Source organism: Aphis gossypii, unplaced genomic scaffold, assembly GCF_020184175.1.
Source record: "Aphis gossypii isolate Hap1 unplaced genomic scaffold, ASM2018417v2 Contig00496, whole genome shotgun sequence".
Lineage (NCBI taxonomy): Eukaryota > Metazoa > Arthropoda > Insecta > Hemiptera > Aphididae > Aphis > Aphis gossypii.
Window position 1 is genome coordinate 1 of NW_026083133.1, and position 18,382 is coordinate 18,382.

Here is an 18,382-nt window from a genome sequence, read left to right on the forward strand (position 1 = left end):
ACTATAGCATCTGGCAAAAAAAAGTTTTTACAACATTTATCACTTAATTTAAGTCCAAAACGAATTTGAAGTAATGAAGTTAATAAGGTTGTACCCATTTTATTTTTTGATTGTGACTTTACAATGTTCATTTGACTAAAAATCCTTTCAACGGCAGCGTTGGACCATGGAAAAAAGAACTGTCAAAGAAAAATTAGCCAATATCCCTAAATATATAACGATTGGCTGAAACTTTAAATTCTTTGACTTCAGTCCAAAAATCGATAGCTGAACTTGTATGTTTCCAAGAACCAAATTTATTTTCCACCATTGAGTCTCAATTATTTCTATTTCTTCATTATGAACTCCAAAACAGTAATATTTTCTTTTATCTACTTAAGAGCATTCGAACGAGAAAGAGTTTCAGTTTTTTGCAAAATGTTTATATTTTCTAGCAGCCTTTGTTGTAGTTGTTTAACTAATGCAACTAAAAATTATGTACAACGTTCTCTCAATGTATGTTCATTTTTTTTTATATTTGATTTGCTTTAATCATTTCTGAAATTTTTTTTCAAATCCAAAACCCAAGTACGGACGTGGGTGCAAAGGAGATATGAAATCTATTAATGTAGGTTCAAAACAGAAAGTTGGCGTTACAATTATTTTACCTATTGAAGTAATTAATGAACTTAGTTCATTACCTACATAATTTAGTAGGATAAACATTGCTAGATTCAAATAACTTGTTCACCCGTTGAATTTCTTTTAAAATCAACTTTAAAAATAATAAATAAGCAAGATTTTGTTCATCTTTGTACATATTGAACAACATTTCTGCAAGGTAGCATTTTTCTTTCGATCTGGAAACTTCAAAATTAAGTTAAAGTTCGTACCATTGTGCTATTACTCGAGAAACTGTCACTTCAATGGATAACCAACGATTGTTTGATGCTTGCACTATCTTTAAAGGTTTATTTCCATCATTTAAAGTTGTAAATAACTCTTTAAATGCTTGCTATCTAAAAGTTGATTTACTGAACCAATTTTAATTTTAATTACTGCACTGATTTATAGTTAATATATTTTGGAGGCATGCCCGTAACTACATAAATATAAAATAATTACTATATATATACATATATATGACATATGTATATTGTATAATATATATATTTATAGTTATAACTACTTAATTTTATAATGTTATTATATGTTAGTATATTACAAGAACAAAAATAACAAAATTATTAGCAACTCCTCTGCATATAGGTATTAACTATTGTCGTATATTGTAGACAGTCGTCCAAATTATTACTTAATATGTATAAAGAAAAATATTTTTAAACAAAACACGGGAGAGGCCGGTGAAGCAAATGTGCTGAGGCGACAAGAAAAATTTGGTATATAAGACCGCCGTACGCACGGGCAGGGGGAGTCCCGCTGTCGCTGAGTGAGTCGGCGAGAGTGTAGGTACGACGATCGCACGTGTGAAGCGGCGGTCATAGTACGGACTAAATTAATAGAATTTTTGATTGTTTATTTTATGTTTTTGAAGTTTAATAAAAAAGTGTTTCCGACCAGGACAACCCGAGTTGGATATCATTTAAGTCTTCCTTGCGTTCCTACCTTTATATAGGAAACAGCGCCGAGATATACGTACCACGGGTATAGGTAATCTTCGAGTCGTTTCCACTATAAAGGAGCGAAGAATCGACAAGCGCACACCATCGTACCTCGTTAGTTAACAGTGCCATTCTAATTTATTTTAGAGAGTGTCATTAACTAAAGAGTACGAGGGTAAGGCATAGTTGATTTACCGCAAACCCATCGTACCTCCCTAGTTAACAGTGCCATTCTAATTTATTTTAGAGAGTGTCATTAACTAGTGAATACGAGGGTAAAACTTACCTAGTTGGTTATACCGCGTTTACTGAAATACCGGTATACCACACTATTAAACATTGAGGCCTCTATAATAGATACATGACGGTCACCGGCCGTTTTTCATTTCACAGACTAATCGCGGTGAGTGTTTATTTTGAACATTAAATAAAAATTAAAAAATTGTTATTAAAAATAACTTTATTGTGGGGTTTTTCCGATATTATTCTAAAATACCTATTAAAGAGATTATATTAAATTATGTATATGAAATATGGCATTATATGCTCTCGTATTTCATCATAGACGCATGTTTCTTGATTCAAAGACCTAAGTACATAGTAGCCAGTAGGTACCCATCATCTAAATTGTAAATTTTAATGTTAAGCAACCTGTAGTTTTTTTTTTAATTTACCTAAGTACCTACTTAATAATATGGTTAGGTTATAATATTAATAATATGGTAGAAAACCAGCTGTAGAACCATCAATTGTAATTGAAGCAATTGTACTTTTTAAAGATCATGTCATATACACTGATGATTATGGCAAAAAAAATAAGTAGTTTTAATTACGTTGTATATTTTTGAATAACTTCTTTTATTTAAATTAAGTAATAATACTACAGTCAAACCCACATGAATTCATTTTAGAAATTAAAGGTGCAACTGATTCTGTATTGCAAGATATAAGTAAGAATCTAGATGGACGTTTGAGTAAAAATGCAATACATATTTTTGCTCAACAAATACTCATGGGATAAAAACTGTGTTGGGGAATAAGTGATGTTTCGCCTCAATAAGACGTATCAGCTTTGGATCAATTTATTAGATGTTGAGACAAAAATGTCAACTGATTCAGGTAATTGATGTGTTTAATTTGAGTATAATTATAAGAGGTGACTGGATATTTTCAAAATTTAAAAAAATAATAATTTATTATTAAAGATGGCATGGCATTTTACATTCATATTTCGAAGCTACTATATACAGCTATCTATATTATTTATGTAATAGTAAATAATAAAAAAAAAAAATATGAAATGTTCAATTTTTATAGGCATGGATTGAAAATTTAAAACAAAGTTTCTCATAAGTGTTCATAGGTTAACCAACATAACTAAAAAATATATTTACATGGTTTTCTTTAAAGAAAATATAATTTAAAATTGTATTACAAAATAAAATTTTAGTTATTTTGTGGTAATTTAAAAATTGTTTTCGTTTGTAATAAGTATGTTATAATTATGGTACGACCAAACAAAACTTACTATTTGAATTTTTGTCAAAATGGAGCAATACATTAAATCATATGGTAGAAATGGCGGCGGATTGATTGGCATCATCAGATTAGGTTTTTTGTATTTCCCACTCAATAACCGTTTTTAAATAGTAAATCGATACAAAACGTAATATTCACACAATATACATTTTGTCAAAATGAAATATTTACTGTTTGATGCAAAACTTACTATTTGCTAAAGATTCCGTAATAAAAAGTAAAAAAATGTTGTCAAAACGTGCTAATTACATAAATTTTCCAAAACGTACTATTTCCATCCATAATGAAAAATGTACTATTTCCCATATAAGTACATAGTATAAGAGTATAGGACTGAAAATGTATTGATGTAATACGTACTATTTTCAAAAACAACTGTATTTTAAAATTTGTTTTTTTCTTACATTTTATTAAATTATATAGTTTTAATAAATGGTACCTATACATTTTTTGTTTTTTTGTTTATAATCGACTTGCTAACCTAAATTACAAAAAAAAAAAAAAAAATCGTTTACAACAACGTTAAGACATTAATTACTTATTATGCGCGCCAAAACAATTGTATTTTTGATATTTTGTTTTTTAAGTACCATAATCTTGTAGATTGCTATTTGCCTTATGTTTTTTTTTTACAATTATTATAATTTATTTTTATGCATAAAATTGATTTCTATTTAGATGTGTACGGGCCGGGAGCGTATGACGATTGTAGTAAGCTGACGTAGTTACGGAAAGCCTATAGTGCAAAAGGTCAAACACAATATCACGCCACCAGAATAGGCAACTAATCGGGCCTTCTCATTGGTAAACACCGATTTAGATTATTGTAGCAGTTTTCTATAACGTCATTCATCCTATCTTAATCAGGGCATGTCTCCATATAAATAAGAGCCATTCACAAGCTCTGATCAGAGAAGTCAGAGAAGTCTTACAAATCTTACACACAACGTCTCACCCATGCTTACCCGAAGCCTCTAGGGAGACGTTCTCACAACACTTACTCTCCGGTAGAATACTATTCTATCGAAAAACTTCTAGTTATAATAAATATATTAATTAATATTTGATACAGTACAATAAACAGTTGTAACTTAACGTTTATAAATCAATAAAGTCTTAATATTTATTATATACATCCATAGAGTAATAATATAAAGAGATGAACTAACATATACTGCCACAGTACAAAAAGTGAAGCAATTAAAAGGACAAAAACCAGTATGACCACATAAAGGGAAAAAATTATTTTTTAATATATGATTGGTAGGAACACTAATTAAATATTTGCAATTTATTTTGTTTTAAAATACTAATAATAATTAATAAATTAAAGACAAATGAAATATAAAATGCAATAACGTTTATTTTATTTGAAAAAATCCTAACTAACAACAAACAAAATACAGGTTGTAGTAAAAAATATTGAATTAAAAGTACATAACATAATAATTTTTATATTACGAGTAAGTATAAATCATATCAATTATACTTATTACAAAATAATGTCATAATAATTTGCATAATAATATTATATTAATGCATTTACATATATTGGAATTAGGGAAAATGGATACCTACCATACATTATGTATTCTTTCCCTCTATTTTTAATTTATCTTTAATATATCTAAAAATAAAAAACATTTTTGTATTATTTAATAAAATTAACATTTAGGTAAAATGTATATTTAATATTTAAAACTAAAGCAATTAATAAAGCATTAAACAATAAAGAACTATTGGCCTTTGAATAAGGTTAATTTATTATAAAAAGTTCTTAATGAAACTACTTCGTTTTGTTTTCTGCATAGATATTTAATTTTTATGTCATAATAAGATGAAATTACTGACTTAATAATTAGGAGAACAACATGATTAGAAAAAGGACCATTTTCTATATTATGATAATTTTATAGAAAAAATATATTTTTTATTATTAATGAAGGTAGCTAGAATTTTATTTTTAAAAAATAATGAATTATTAGGTTTTTTTCTTGATAATGTAATTTTATAAATTTTTCTACGACTAAACATATTTCAATAACATCATTACTTGGGTATGTAAGACCACCTTTATCTTTTAAAGAAATTAAAGATAGTAAAAAGTTTTCTTTGGTCCCAAAAAGAGCTCGAGTACATACATCACATTTTATTTGTGAAGCTAGCTTATGAGAAACAAAACCAGCTATATATATTGCGACTTCTTTAGAAAATGAACTCAAATGGAGATGAGTTCCATGTGTTTCAAATGTAAAAGTCTCTGGATCTAATTCAATATCATGATAAAGGGAAGCATTTGTATCATTTATGGCTTGGATTGGATTTTTAGATACACTGGAACAGTTTAGAATTGGGATATCTAAAAGAGAAATACAATTCCCAAGACCAATGTCTTTTATTTGTGCTTGAACTAATAATTTTTTGTAAGCAGATCTAAATTGCATAGATGTTGGATTGTTGTTGTGACCCCCCTGAGACCTAACACTACCGAAAAACATTTCAAGGTGGTCTTGACTCAGTTTATACGAAGGTATAAATTTTAAATTATTAGTATCTATTATTTTTTTTTTAAGTTAATAAGGGAATGAAAACATACTATAAAACCTAAAAAGCCAGTTGATCTTTGTGATTTTAAAATTGGTTGACCAGTGTTTAATTTTTAGTGATGAACATAATAAATGAACTTTTTACTAAACGCAAGTATATTTTCATAATTATCATTATTGATAGCTCCTTTGAATCCATATGGAATCAATGTTCTCGAATTCAAAATATCAAAAGCGTCGTTAAATAGTTTTATAAAATTGACAGTAGCAGTACAGTTTTCAAAATCTTTAAGTTTAAGTACATCTCTACAAAATATTAAGGCATTAGCTACTGATAAAGAAAGAAGCTGTGTCGCTAATTTGACCTTCATTTTCTTTTTGAAAAAAAATACGTGTTCTTTTTTTAATTTATTAGCTAAATAACATTGTTCTTTATTTTGTAACATCAAAAGTAATTCAATATATTTAAAATTAATTATTTCGTTATTACAATCAATAAGCTCTCTCTTTTCACCAAATGTATTTCTAACAAGTTTTATCATATGAGCGGGATCAAGCATGATGAAAACATCTGTATTATTAGAATTACTAAAGCTAGTTTTCATGCAAAATGGATTAGGATCTAAACAACAACCAAGGGAACGAGCCATGCTTAAATTTACAGAACAGCCATCAAATGTTAAACTAACAATAGTTACACCAGTATCACTTAAAATATTAATGCATCGGCCATCATCGGCGTACACGATTTGTCTTTTAATCGCTATTCAAATGATTGCACAAAAAATAACCTACTGGTAGCTTCCAAGAAAAATTTATTGCAACTACCATAAATACTAAACATTCTGTAGCTTGATCAACACAATCACTTTGTATTTCTGATCCAAAGTCAACAAAACCAAAGTATTTATCATTGTTGAAATCTAAATGTTTGCGAACTGATATTTCATCCATCATTAAAGCGCAGTAAATAGGCGTTTGAGTATTTTTGCAAGATAATTCTAAAGTGTTCAGTGCTTCTTTGGTGAAACCTGGTTCAGCGTTTACATGTGTATACCACTTACTTAAAGTGCGTGGACAGGGCAGTGCAGAATTAAATTCCCTTCTAATAAATTGATAAGCTTTTGGCGAGTAAAAGTTTAAGGTAACAGCAATTTTCCGAAGCTCCAAGCTATACTTTTTTGCAACTTTTCTACCAGCATTTTTTTTGCAAAAATTATTGATTAAATCTCTGTTTACCAAAGTTACTATCCAATAACATACCTTGCTCTTCAGAAATCAATGATTTATTTTTCAAAACTTTAATAACACCTAAAAATTACCAAAAAAAAAAGTGTGCGTGTTACAAGTAGTTACAGTAAAAATAGTAAAATGCTAAATATAAATTTGTACTGATTTATTACCTCGGAGAGAAACAATTCGATGCTCTTGTCTCCTCACTTTTTGAGATAATATTTTTATTTTATTACTCTTGTTCTTATTCTCTTTTGACAACATAGCTACAGATTTTCTTAACAATTTTTTCCTAGGCGTGTCTTCATCTTTAGGACTCAAAATAGAATCAACTACTAATTTAATAGAATCCGTCTTAACAACAAAATTTTAGATTATAATATTACAAATATTTTTCATTGTTTTTTTTTTTTATTAACCTTTGGTTTGTTCACAGTATAAGTTTCATTACTAGTAGATGGTTCACTATACACTAACTCTAATTATGGTCCATCAGGTAATGGTGAAACTCCTTGAACACCATTATTCTGTAAAATATTCAATCATTAAATAATTTTTAAAATATAATAATTTAGGACGAAATAAAGTTAAGTGCAAATAAAGTTTTATGCAGTTCAGTTGAATACTTTTTTAAAATTCAATACATACACTGTGATTTGTCAATTGTCTCAAGCCTTCAGGAACAGCTTTTTTTAGCCTAGTATGAATAAAAAATACAATAAATAATATTGTAATGATATGCTCAATTCTACATATCATGATTTTTGTAAAGTCGTTATTTTCATTTAATAAAATATATAACGGTCGAGTTGTCGCACGCATGTAATAAAATCTAAAATAACCCCAATAAATCAAGTCACTGGTGATTGGAACGATTCCTATTATCTAGTCTCGTACAGGACACTGTACGGGATTATAACGGTACAGCGCAACACATGCAACTTCTTTCATGTGCCGCCGGAGACGGGGGATGGTCCGGTCAGGGTCGCTTTCACCAGGGAAAAAGACAATTTTCTTTGGGGACACCGACACCTTTGATCGGGCCGCCGATGGCTCTGGCGGACCTGGCCTAAATCGTCTCCTCTCATCAGTGCATGAGCACCCTCCATAGCGAGAAGTACATGAGCACATACAAAACATATAAGTGCATGAGCACCACCCAGACAGACAAGTGCAGGAGCACAGCAGAATTACTCGCAACCACTCAAAGGACATTGCCTACGACAACTTTACTGTTTCTTTTTCATATAACGAAATTTGTCAAAGTGTTTAGTTATTTCTTTCTTGAGTGCTAAAAAATTTAATAAATTCTATCCTTGTTACGTTGACTGCAACCAGAGATAGCTGCGGACAAGGTAAGGTGCATGTGCATCCACATTTAAACAATAATAGTATTGTAGAGTTTACTTGATCGTTCTCGAAGCTCGACCTCGAGAACCCTCCGACCATCAGGAGGAAGGTGATTCCGCAAATTTAGAGTGATAAAACATAGGCTAAATAATCGATAGATTTCTAATAACTTACAAATATATTTGAGGCAATCATTCAAGGCTTGTGTCCCTTGTGGTTGCCGATACAATTTATTTAAACTACTTCGCTTAAATCAAAACAATTACTTTTAAAAACAAAAATATTAATTAACATATTAATATTTTTACAATTACTGTTAACTATATTTTTAATTATTCTTATTTTTAATTTCTTTATTTTTGCGTTATTACAATATGTATTTTCATCATTAAATATAGGAAAAGACAAATTTATGTTCAAAAAACTCAACTTACATATTTTAAACGGTTAACTACAATTGAGGGAGCGGCATTCTCGTGTAACGTTTTATTCCTGAGATAGTTCATAAAATCTTCAGGTTTAAAATGTTCAGAACAAATAGCTGATGTGAATTTGATTGTTGAAATATCTTTACCGCATTCTTTGAAAAATTCTAACCACTGCTCACTAATACCATCTTTTTTGGAAATTCTTAAAATAAAATGCGTTATACTTGGTTATTAATAGGGATTAAATATTGGAGTATTATTAATATATAATTATGACTTATGAGCTAAAGAGATGCAGATATGAAAAATAAAACGTACCGATGAAAGCTTATGTTTCCTTTCTTTGATTCAGCATTTCTCGTGCGTGAACAAATAAAACAACTCGGCATTATGGTTAGACCAAATTAAACAACCAAATAAACAGTACAGTAAATAAATATTAATTATAGTTAAATATTTAAAATGATGAATGTTCAAAATAAAATCACTAAGAGACGTTAAACAACAATGATCGTTGTCAAACTTCAAATAATATTTTAATTTAATTTTGTTATCAGCACGGTAACAGTTATCAGGAATATAAAAACACGATATATTGTAATGTTTTTTTTTTCCAAAGTGGTTACACTGTATTTTGTCTTTCTGTTTGCTTCGTATTATAATGGCTATAGCGTCCCCCTATACATCTTTCCAATCTCTTCCACTCCAAGTAGCAGCGAACGTGCACTCGTCGTAAAAGAAGCGTGTACCAACCCAGCGATGAGAGCGACGGGTTTCTACACCATGCACTACGCGCACCCCGGTCACTTAAATATTTCACGCGCCACACACCTATCAACCTGTATAAAATGTGTGTATATATGTATAGCACTCAACAGGAAGTAGAGGTGGGCAAAAAACATCGATGTTTTATCGATGTTTTGAAATTTTTGTAATTTTTTCTCGCAGAAAAAGTTATCACACATGTTTTCATGTTTATTGTATTTTGCGCCACACTGTTTTTATAATCTCATATCAGCTCTCTCGTAGTCTGGGGTCTCGTAACCTAACCTAACCGGGTCTCGATAACATCGTTATGGTCTTATCTGCGTAAACACTAAACGCCGTAAAGTGTCAACGTCAAATCACTGTAAACGCCGTAAACGCTGTAAACTGTAATAGACAATAGTCACTATTATTTCTCGTTATATTGAATAGTGTAATGTACTAAAGTAGTAAAGTGTAAAGTGTTAAACTATTAACTGAGTACTGAGTAAACACTAAACATCGGATTTTTGCGTGCCATAATTGCCAATCAAAATGAGTCGAAGCGATGTATGGAAGTTTTTTGACAAAAAAGACAATAAGTCCGCAGTATGTAATATATGTCAAAAGACACTCAAAACATCAGGTAGAGTACCTATTCGCAGTATTTTATATAACATTTATATATAGTTATTTTAACTAAACCAATATTTTTTTTCTGTGATGTGGTTAGGTACCATAGCTATAATTATATTTGTATGGATATTATTACTATCAAAGTCAAAACATAACATTATTTGGTACAACACTATTTGAAAGCAAATATTTAAATACACAATTAATAAACTATAGCTCTCAAAAAAAATGTACATTTTATCTAACATTTAACTTAATTATTTTTTTTTTAGGTAACACTAGTAATTTGAATGGCCATTTAAAAAATGTACATGGCAATATTTTTTCCGTAAAAGTGAAGCAAAATAATGCAAAAGCAAACACAAAAATATGTTCTGTGGAACGTACTGAATCGGAAGAACAACATGAAACCAACCCAGACGACCCAGGAGTGCCAGGACCATCTACTTCTAATACCAATATTGACGAATCAACTGAAAACAGTGATAAGGAAATTATGAAAAATACGACCCAAATTACATTTATGAGCTCATTTAAAAGACAAAAAACAATAAATGAATCGTTTGCATTTTTAAGTTCTTTCAAAGAAGGCGGTCAAAAATCTGAAAAAATTACCCATGCAATAATGTACATGGTGTGCAAAGATAATCAACCACTTAGCATTGTTGAAGATAAAGGCTTTGTTCATTTGATGAACGTAGTTTCACCAAACTTTAAAATTCCGAGTCGGGGGGAAATCTCTTGTAGAATATTTTTATTGTATGATTCAATGAAAAATATGTTTATTGACAAATTAAAAAATTCTCAACACTTTGCATTGACTACCGATATATGGACGGATATACAGACAAGGAGTCATATTGGCATTACCATACATTTTGTGGAGAACTATACAGTAAATTCAGGTCTGTTGGGCGTTTTCGAACTGGACGAAAGGCACACATCTCAGTACATTGCTTCCAAGTTACTAGAAGTGTGTGATCAATGGAATATATCGACTAATAGTATAGTTGTTGTTACCACAGATGGAGCAGCAAATATGATAAAAGGCATTGAGTCAGCATTTGACAAAGAACGTTACATTGTATGTTTTGCTCATACATTAAATCTCGTAGTTCAGCATGCCATATCAAGTGTTCCTGAACTTACCACATTAATTTCTAAAGTTAAAAATATCGTCAGATGGTTTAAGCAAAGCGTTGTTGCGAGTGACGACCTTAGAAAGGCGACTAAGGGTAATGGAAATGGAAAACTGCTTCAAGAAGTACCTACTCGCTGGAATAGTACATTTTATATGTTGGAGAGGTTTATATGTTTAAAACAAATTGTTAATGACATTGTTCATAGGCATGTTTCTGCTCCAGAAATGGTATTGGCAAAAGAAATACAAGATATATCAGATATAATCGATATATTAAGACCAGTAGAAGCTGCTAAAAAGGAACTTTGTGCCCAAAAATTTGTAACGACAAGTATGGTGATTCCAATGGTGTATATACTGCAGAAAAATGTTAGTGAATTCAAACCAAAACAAGAAATGGGACTTCAGCTAAAAGCTGCCATTATTTTACAATGTGATAAATATTTCAGTACAGTAGAAAGTTGTTCCCTTTTGGGTATGGCAACTGTTTTGGACCCACGTTTTAAAAAACTTTATTTTAAAGACCCCTCTGCATTATCTAATATGCTGAGGTACATATCTAACGAGATCAAACATACACAGACCATGAGCTCCAGTGAAAGTTCATCTGATACAGACAACACAAGTAATAAGTGTGAATATACAATTTATCATTTACAAAATAAATCTATGATGTAACATGTATGCATAATATTAATTTTTTTATTTTTCAGCAGTAGAAGAACCTCAGGCGTTCAATTTGTGGCAAGATCATGCAAAATTTGTTCAACAATCCACCAGTCATAAATCCCATAGAGGAAGAGGACAGTTACTGGTGGATAGTGAATTTCCCTCCGAATTAAATTTATATCTAAAAAGTAGCCATGCCAGACTGTCGGATGATCCTTTACTTATATGGAAGGATATGTGCAAAGTTTATCCAATTCTATCAAAGATGGCAATTAAATATCTAGTACCTGTTGCGACGTCTGTCCCCAGCGAAAGATTATTTTCTAAGGCAGGATTAACTTTAAGCAAACAACGGAATCGATTAACATCCAATCATCTAAATCAACTCTTATTTTTACAGTCTTTAGACGACACTCTATGGTTAGGTTAGTCAATTAATAATGTACAGAGTCAGACAAAGTATATTATTAAAAAATATTACACTGTTTTTTTGTTATTACTCATGCATCAAAGTTTAATTCAAAACAAAAATGCATAGTATTATATACCTACTTAGACATAACAATTTTTAAATATCAAAAATATATAATGATTAATTTATTTAATACCATTTAATATTTTTGACCTATTTAACTTTATCAATTTGTATTTGATAAAACATCTATCTAGTTAATTGTTTAACTTAAATATTATTTTTCTCATCAACTTACTGTCTAATTACAAAATAATAAATTATTTCAACATTATAATTAGGTATACATGGCAAGTATTTGTATTTCTGAATTTGGGCGTTATTTTATTATTATTTATTTTAGTTAGAAAGTTAAAGTTTAGTAAGAAATTTACTTTTAATTAACTTTCTAACTTAACTAGTTAGTTAAAATTTATATTCATTTTGGATTTGGTGTGCTGGTGGAAGTGTATTCGAAAGGTAACATCATACAGTATACACAGAATGAATAATTTAAAAAAAATTTAATTGATTGTGTTTTTAATTTTAATAAATGATAATACCATTTTATCAATTCAAAAATACTAAAAATATTGATGAAGAAATTCTGCGTACAATGTACATACACAACGTGAGCGAAATATGTGGGCAGCTTAGTGCTTATTGTTCTGTAGGGCTGGTTAAAAATGTATGCTGCACCAGACATAAAATTCTACGCATGCCTATGTAAATTAGAAACTTGGCAGATTTCAGAAACTAACTTATATTTTAACTTAGTTAGTTTTTATATTATAAAAAAAATGAGTTACTTGCCCAGCTTTGGCATTAAATAGGTATTATATATTATTTTAAGTAAAAACATTTTAAATTTATTCAATTTAATATTTAAAAATTTTAAAAATTAAGGCGAACCTCCCTATGTCCACTGGACAGTGGAGACTGTCCATGGACACTGTCCATTGAAGTGGACATGAAGTTCCGTTGTGATTGATGTAGCAACATATAGTACAACTACAACACTTTCCATTGTATACCCAAGATCCATCAAGAGGGACTAGGGAGTACTCGCACTGATATTAATGAGTATGAAAAACCTTTATATATCAATCATTATCAATTAGGATTCACAAGGGAGAGCAAAACGTGTCAATGTCAAAAAGCGTCATCTAGTGATTACAAAAATTGTAAAGTTGTGTTCTGAAAGTTTTAAAGTTCGACGTTTTTCGATATTTTTCTAGAAAATCCGATGTATCGACTACATCGATGTTTGAAAAATTTTGCCCATCTCTAACAAGAAGTGGCCAGGTTCGCCGAGCAAGACGTGTGAGTGCTAGTATGTGGTGGTGTGTGTAGATGTGTATACGTGTGGGTGTGTGCTTAAAACTAGCGGGTATAATTGGTAACTCTAGTAAAAATGATAACTCAAATTGGCGATGGAGAATAAAATATAACAATACAAAATATGCGGTCAACTTGGCCTAACAATAAAATATATAAAAAATAATAAAAATAATACTACAGTCCTTTTGGCCTAACAGGTAAAAATATAATAAATTAAATTGCCGGTTTGGCACAATTAATAATCTAAATAATAATAAAACAAAAAAAAAACAATAATATAAAATAACTCACACTTTTGTCGGTGCTCGGCTGGCCAGCTGCTACCTAGGCTACAATAATTTCACACACACAGATATAAATAATTTAAATAATACCCGAGAAAAAAGGAACTAGGTAATAAATAAATATGACGATAGAGCCTATATCAGTACTGATACTGATTATTTTTTAAAAAATAGTGAAAAAAGTGACCAATGTTTTTTTTTAATTATTGAAAAATCATCATAAGTTATTTTTGATAAATAATGCAAGTAACTAGCTAACTATAATTATTATTATTATAACTAGCTAACTATTTAAAATTACATGAAAAATATATAATCTTTTCACATAAGTAATCATTAATTCAAAACACCATGAAACCTATAAAATGATTTATAATATTTCACTATTTGCATATCTATTTTTATTACATTTATATTTCAGTTTCAACAACTCAACCAAACAACTAACTAAAAAATTATTTGCATAATTCAACACTTCATGAATTATATATTTAAATTAAATTAAACAAAATATCACATTATTATGATTACTTTTGAAAAAAATGTTAAAAGATAAAATAATCAATTTAATAAATATTATACCAATGTATAAATAATAACATTTTAAACTTAATAATTTTAATTTATGAAATCCTATTAAATTGCTTTTTATAATTATATCATAAATAAATTATAATCATATTAATAGTAATGAATAATTAATAATATTGAATTAAACAACTTAGTTTTTAATTTTAAAACAGTCTCATTGAGTTATATAAAATTACTTAACAATAATATATTTATTTTGCATTTGACAAATGTTGTATCAAAGATGCCTTCTTTTTTTCAATTGTATTTGAAGGGCATCAGCTGTTTTTATCTTTTGTTCTTCTTCTTTTTTCACTGTATTCACTCCTTGTAGCATAGCATGAGCTAACTCAGCTTCTTGGATATTATTCTCAAGAATGGCCTTTTTTAGTCGTTTATTGGCTTCTTCAAATAGTTTATTAGCAACTCCTCGTTTCTGGGTTTCTTTTTCTCTTGCAATTTTTAGTAATTTTTCTTTTTCTTGTATTTCTTGTTGGTTTTCTTTAACTTTATTTTGAGTTTCTTCTAACTGTTTCATAATCTGTATTTCTAATTTTTTATCTTCACTTTTTTGATGTTTTATTAGTTTCTGCTCTTCTAAATAATTTTGGTAATGTTTATGAGCTCCTTTTGCCATGGTTATAAGTTTTTTTGTTATCAACACCAATTGTGGTTTATTTTGATAGTGGTTTAAACTATCTTTGGTAACCAACAATGCATTAAGAGTTCTTTCATTCATACAAGCACGTTCATCTGTCAACATTTTCCCAGATATTGAGAAGTTTCTTTCAACGTCTGCACTACCGTGTACCAAGGAAAGACATGACTTCACTATCTTAGTTACATTAGGATACTTCAAACTGTTAGTACTATTTTTTTTTCAAAGAATTGTTTCCAATAATATCAATTCTATTAAGATCACTTTCTTTCTCATCTTTATCTAATTGCAACAATTTCCATTCATCAAGTAAAATGTCATCATCAACATCAAATGGCAAATCGTTACTCAATTTTAATATGCTGTTACAAGAACGACTTTTAAGACGCTCCAAGGGTTCCAAATATCGTAAATGCTTCAAAAAAGAATTTTGTATGGGTGATGTTTCAAGTACATGCTTAAATGCAGCAATATAGTGCTGTTGTACATTCTTCAAAAAAAACAATATATCTTTACCAACCATTTTTTTCTCTTTAAATTCTTCTTGTATTAGGTTATTGACAACAATATCTTTAACCGCTACCATTTTTTCCACTGTCAGTAGATCATCAACTTTAGTATTAAAAAATGATTTTGGAATGTATTCAGTCTTACAAATTCTGCCAACTAAAGTACACAAGAGGCTGTGCAATTCAGTATACATTACATGCACCAACGGTTCTGATTTTTGCATAGTGCCTGTGTATTTTATAAATATTTTTGCACTAGATTGAATAAATATCATTTCACATTTTATAGTAATAATTAAAAGAAATTCTCTAATTTTTTTATAACTATTTGTTGGTAAAACGCTTGATTTGTGCTGCGGAATAAACTTCAAAAAATAATATTCGACAGCTGACCAATTTTCAAGAACTCTATTGGCAGAGTCATGTAATGTCAGCCACCTAGAAGGGACATGCTTAATAAAGCGCCTGATTGGAAGTTTTAACTTGTCTAAAATGGTTTCAAATTCTTCCCAGCGGGTTGGCCAACCTTTAAAATAGTAGTATATTGAAATTATTAGTTGTTCAGCATTTTCGCCAAATTTATCAATGCCTTTAAGAAAGGCATTATGTATGGTGTGTATAGAACATGTTCCAATGTTGATTAGATTTTTTGATCTACAATGTAGAATTTGATCATTTATAAGACGAGTAACTTTCTTATTGACATTTGGACCATCAGATCCAAGCATCAACAATTTAGTTAATGATAAATTTGCATTTTCCACAGCACTAACAATTTTTTCACTCAAGATATCAGCAGTAGCTTTTCCTATGAACATTGTCTGTAAGTGTTGAGTTATAATCTTACATTTACTTGTAGAATAGTAACGAATTAACACTTGGAGTTCCTTGTTCCCACCTGAGTTTGTTGTTTCATCATAGATAATACTAAAATACTCATTGGCAATATCCTTAATCAATTCTTCACGAAAATATGGTCCAAGGGCATCAGTTATCAAATAGGTCAATTTTGAGCGACTCATACTGAAACCTTTGGGTATAGCATTAGGGAACATTGTCTGAAACACTTCCACAATGCCATCACTTGAAGAAAATGAGTAATTACTTGATACAACTTTTAATGCCCAAATCAGTTCTGCTACTACTGATTGATCACTTATACTATAAATGATGAACTGTAAAAATGTAGATGACTTACTGTTTTTTTCAACTAATGTATCTTCAATCCGAGAATTGTTTTCAATTGTAGTAGTTGTACTTGTAGTTAATGTTAGTTGTTTAATATTAAGCTTTATGCGGGCATTTTGTTTGTGTTTTTTGGTAGATGCATGTTGAGTAAGACTTTGAAAACCTTTTTTAACATCAACAGTACAAATACAAATAGAACAAAATATTTCACTCGAACAATCTGATACTTTGTATCCTTGCATATCATCTTTGAAAAACCAGTCATCTCTTGCATTACATTTAGGCATTTTTAAATTTAAAATAAAAACTGAACAAACTAACACACCTTATATCATAAAAACGTGATTTGTGCAGACAGGTAATAAAAATTCAAAAATTTGTCATTTAATTTATTATAAGCACATTATGGCCATTATGTAGCGTAAGTAATGAATAATAAAGGTTAGGGAAGAAAATGGTTAAAGATATTAATATTTAATGATATTATTAACTATAATAATATCTATGGCTAAAAATAAAAATATATATTTAACCAAGGATAATAATATCTAGAATATTCAGGATTTCATGGAAAAATATGCATAGACATAGATATGAAATTACACCAGAATAATCATATATAGAACGGATAGGCCATATTTTTATTGTTACCATGGTTGTACTACAACCGTAATTGTTACCGACCACCATACACGAAAACATAATATATATTATATTAAAAACATATTATATCAGTAATATTAATTATTATTGATTATTCTATGCACAGCCATAAAGAACAACTATCTTATCTCATATTATCTATGAGAATAATATTTTATCAAAATCTAATTTCCAAATTAATAATTTTAGGATTATGATCCAAGATTCACAAAAAAAAATATAGATAATAAAGGTATTATTAGGTAATTGTTGGTAATTTTATTTTATTTATTAGTGGTAGTAGCCAAAATATCAAATAAAAAGTGAAAAAAGTGATCATATTTGAATGTAGGTCTGTAAAAGTGACTAAAAGTGACTTAACACAGAAAAAAGTGACTTTTAGTGATTTAAGTGACTCACTATCAGTCCTGCTATATAAAGCAATATAACAATAAAAAATACGTAAAATTGGTGGCGATTAGCGCCCAAACAATAAAAAAATAAAAGTGGCGATTCGCGCCCGCTAAATACGACTTGCAACTTTTACTCGGCGATTAGCGCACGACAAAAAAACGCGTTAATGCGGCAAGGCTGGAGAGAAGACCAACTTAATTATAATAATTTATAATATGTAACGGAAGACGGACGATATCACGTCGTTGCTTAATTTATTTATTATATAACTCACATTGACAAAATATTAAGATAACATAAAAACATAAGACAAAAATCACGGATGGCGCGCGCGAGTGTGTGTGTGTGCGTGTGATCGGCGGCGGCAGCTTATTATTATTTATATTATTTAATGCCGATTTTTGCGGCGCCAACAAGATGCTACCACCGGCTTCCTAT

General features: G+C 29.5%; 1 protein-coding gene and 1 long non-coding RNA gene across 4 annotated transcripts; one reads left to right on the top strand and one right to left on the bottom strand.

The window, feature by feature from the left end:
- Positions 1–4,644: 4,644 nt before the first annotated feature.
- Positions 4,645–9,347, bottom strand: LOC126554428 (uncharacterized). 3 transcript variants are annotated; one of them, XR_007606670.1, is made up of 7 exons: positions 9,016–9,336; positions 8,704–8,899; positions 7,568–7,616; positions 7,339–7,446; positions 7,090–7,273; positions 6,950–6,997; positions 4,645–4,767 (listed from the first exon to the last, which is right to left on the bottom strand). It is a non-coding gene; the product is annotated as an uncharacterized LOC126554428 (long non-coding RNA). The 3 variants fall into 3 exon arrangements; XR_007606669.1 differs by having other exon boundaries at positions 4,655–4,767; positions 6,751–6,997; positions 9,016–9,347; XR_007606668.1 differs by lacking the exon at positions 4,645–4,767 and having other exon boundaries at positions 6,450–6,997; positions 9,016–9,332.
- A 649-nt stretch (positions 9,348–9,996) lies between these two features.
- Positions 9,997–14,410, top strand: LOC114120257 (zinc finger BED domain-containing protein 4-like). The gene is made up of 5 exons (XM_050209498.1): positions 9,997–10,087; positions 10,350–10,774; positions 10,925–11,843; positions 11,932–12,312; positions 14,385–14,410. The coding sequence occupies exons 1-5, from the start codon at positions 9,997–9,999 to the stop codon at positions 14,408–14,410; spliced, it is 1,842 nt and encodes a 613-aa protein (XP_050065455.1).
- The last annotated feature ends 3,972 nt before the right edge of the window (positions 14,411–18,382 follow it).

Coding starts and splice junctions, on each gene's coding strand:
- LOC114120257 (XM_050209498.1), top strand. CDS start 9,997: ATGAGTCGAAGCGATGTATGGAAGTTTTTTGACAAAAAAGACAATAAG. Junction 10,088..10,349: donor AAAGACACTCAAAACATCAG/GTAGAGTACCTA, acceptor TTTTTTTTTTAG/GTAACACTAGTAATTTGAAT. Junction 12,313..14,384: donor AGACGACACTCTATGGTTAG/GTTAGTCAATTA, acceptor TTTATATTTCAG/TTTCAACAACTCAACCAAAC.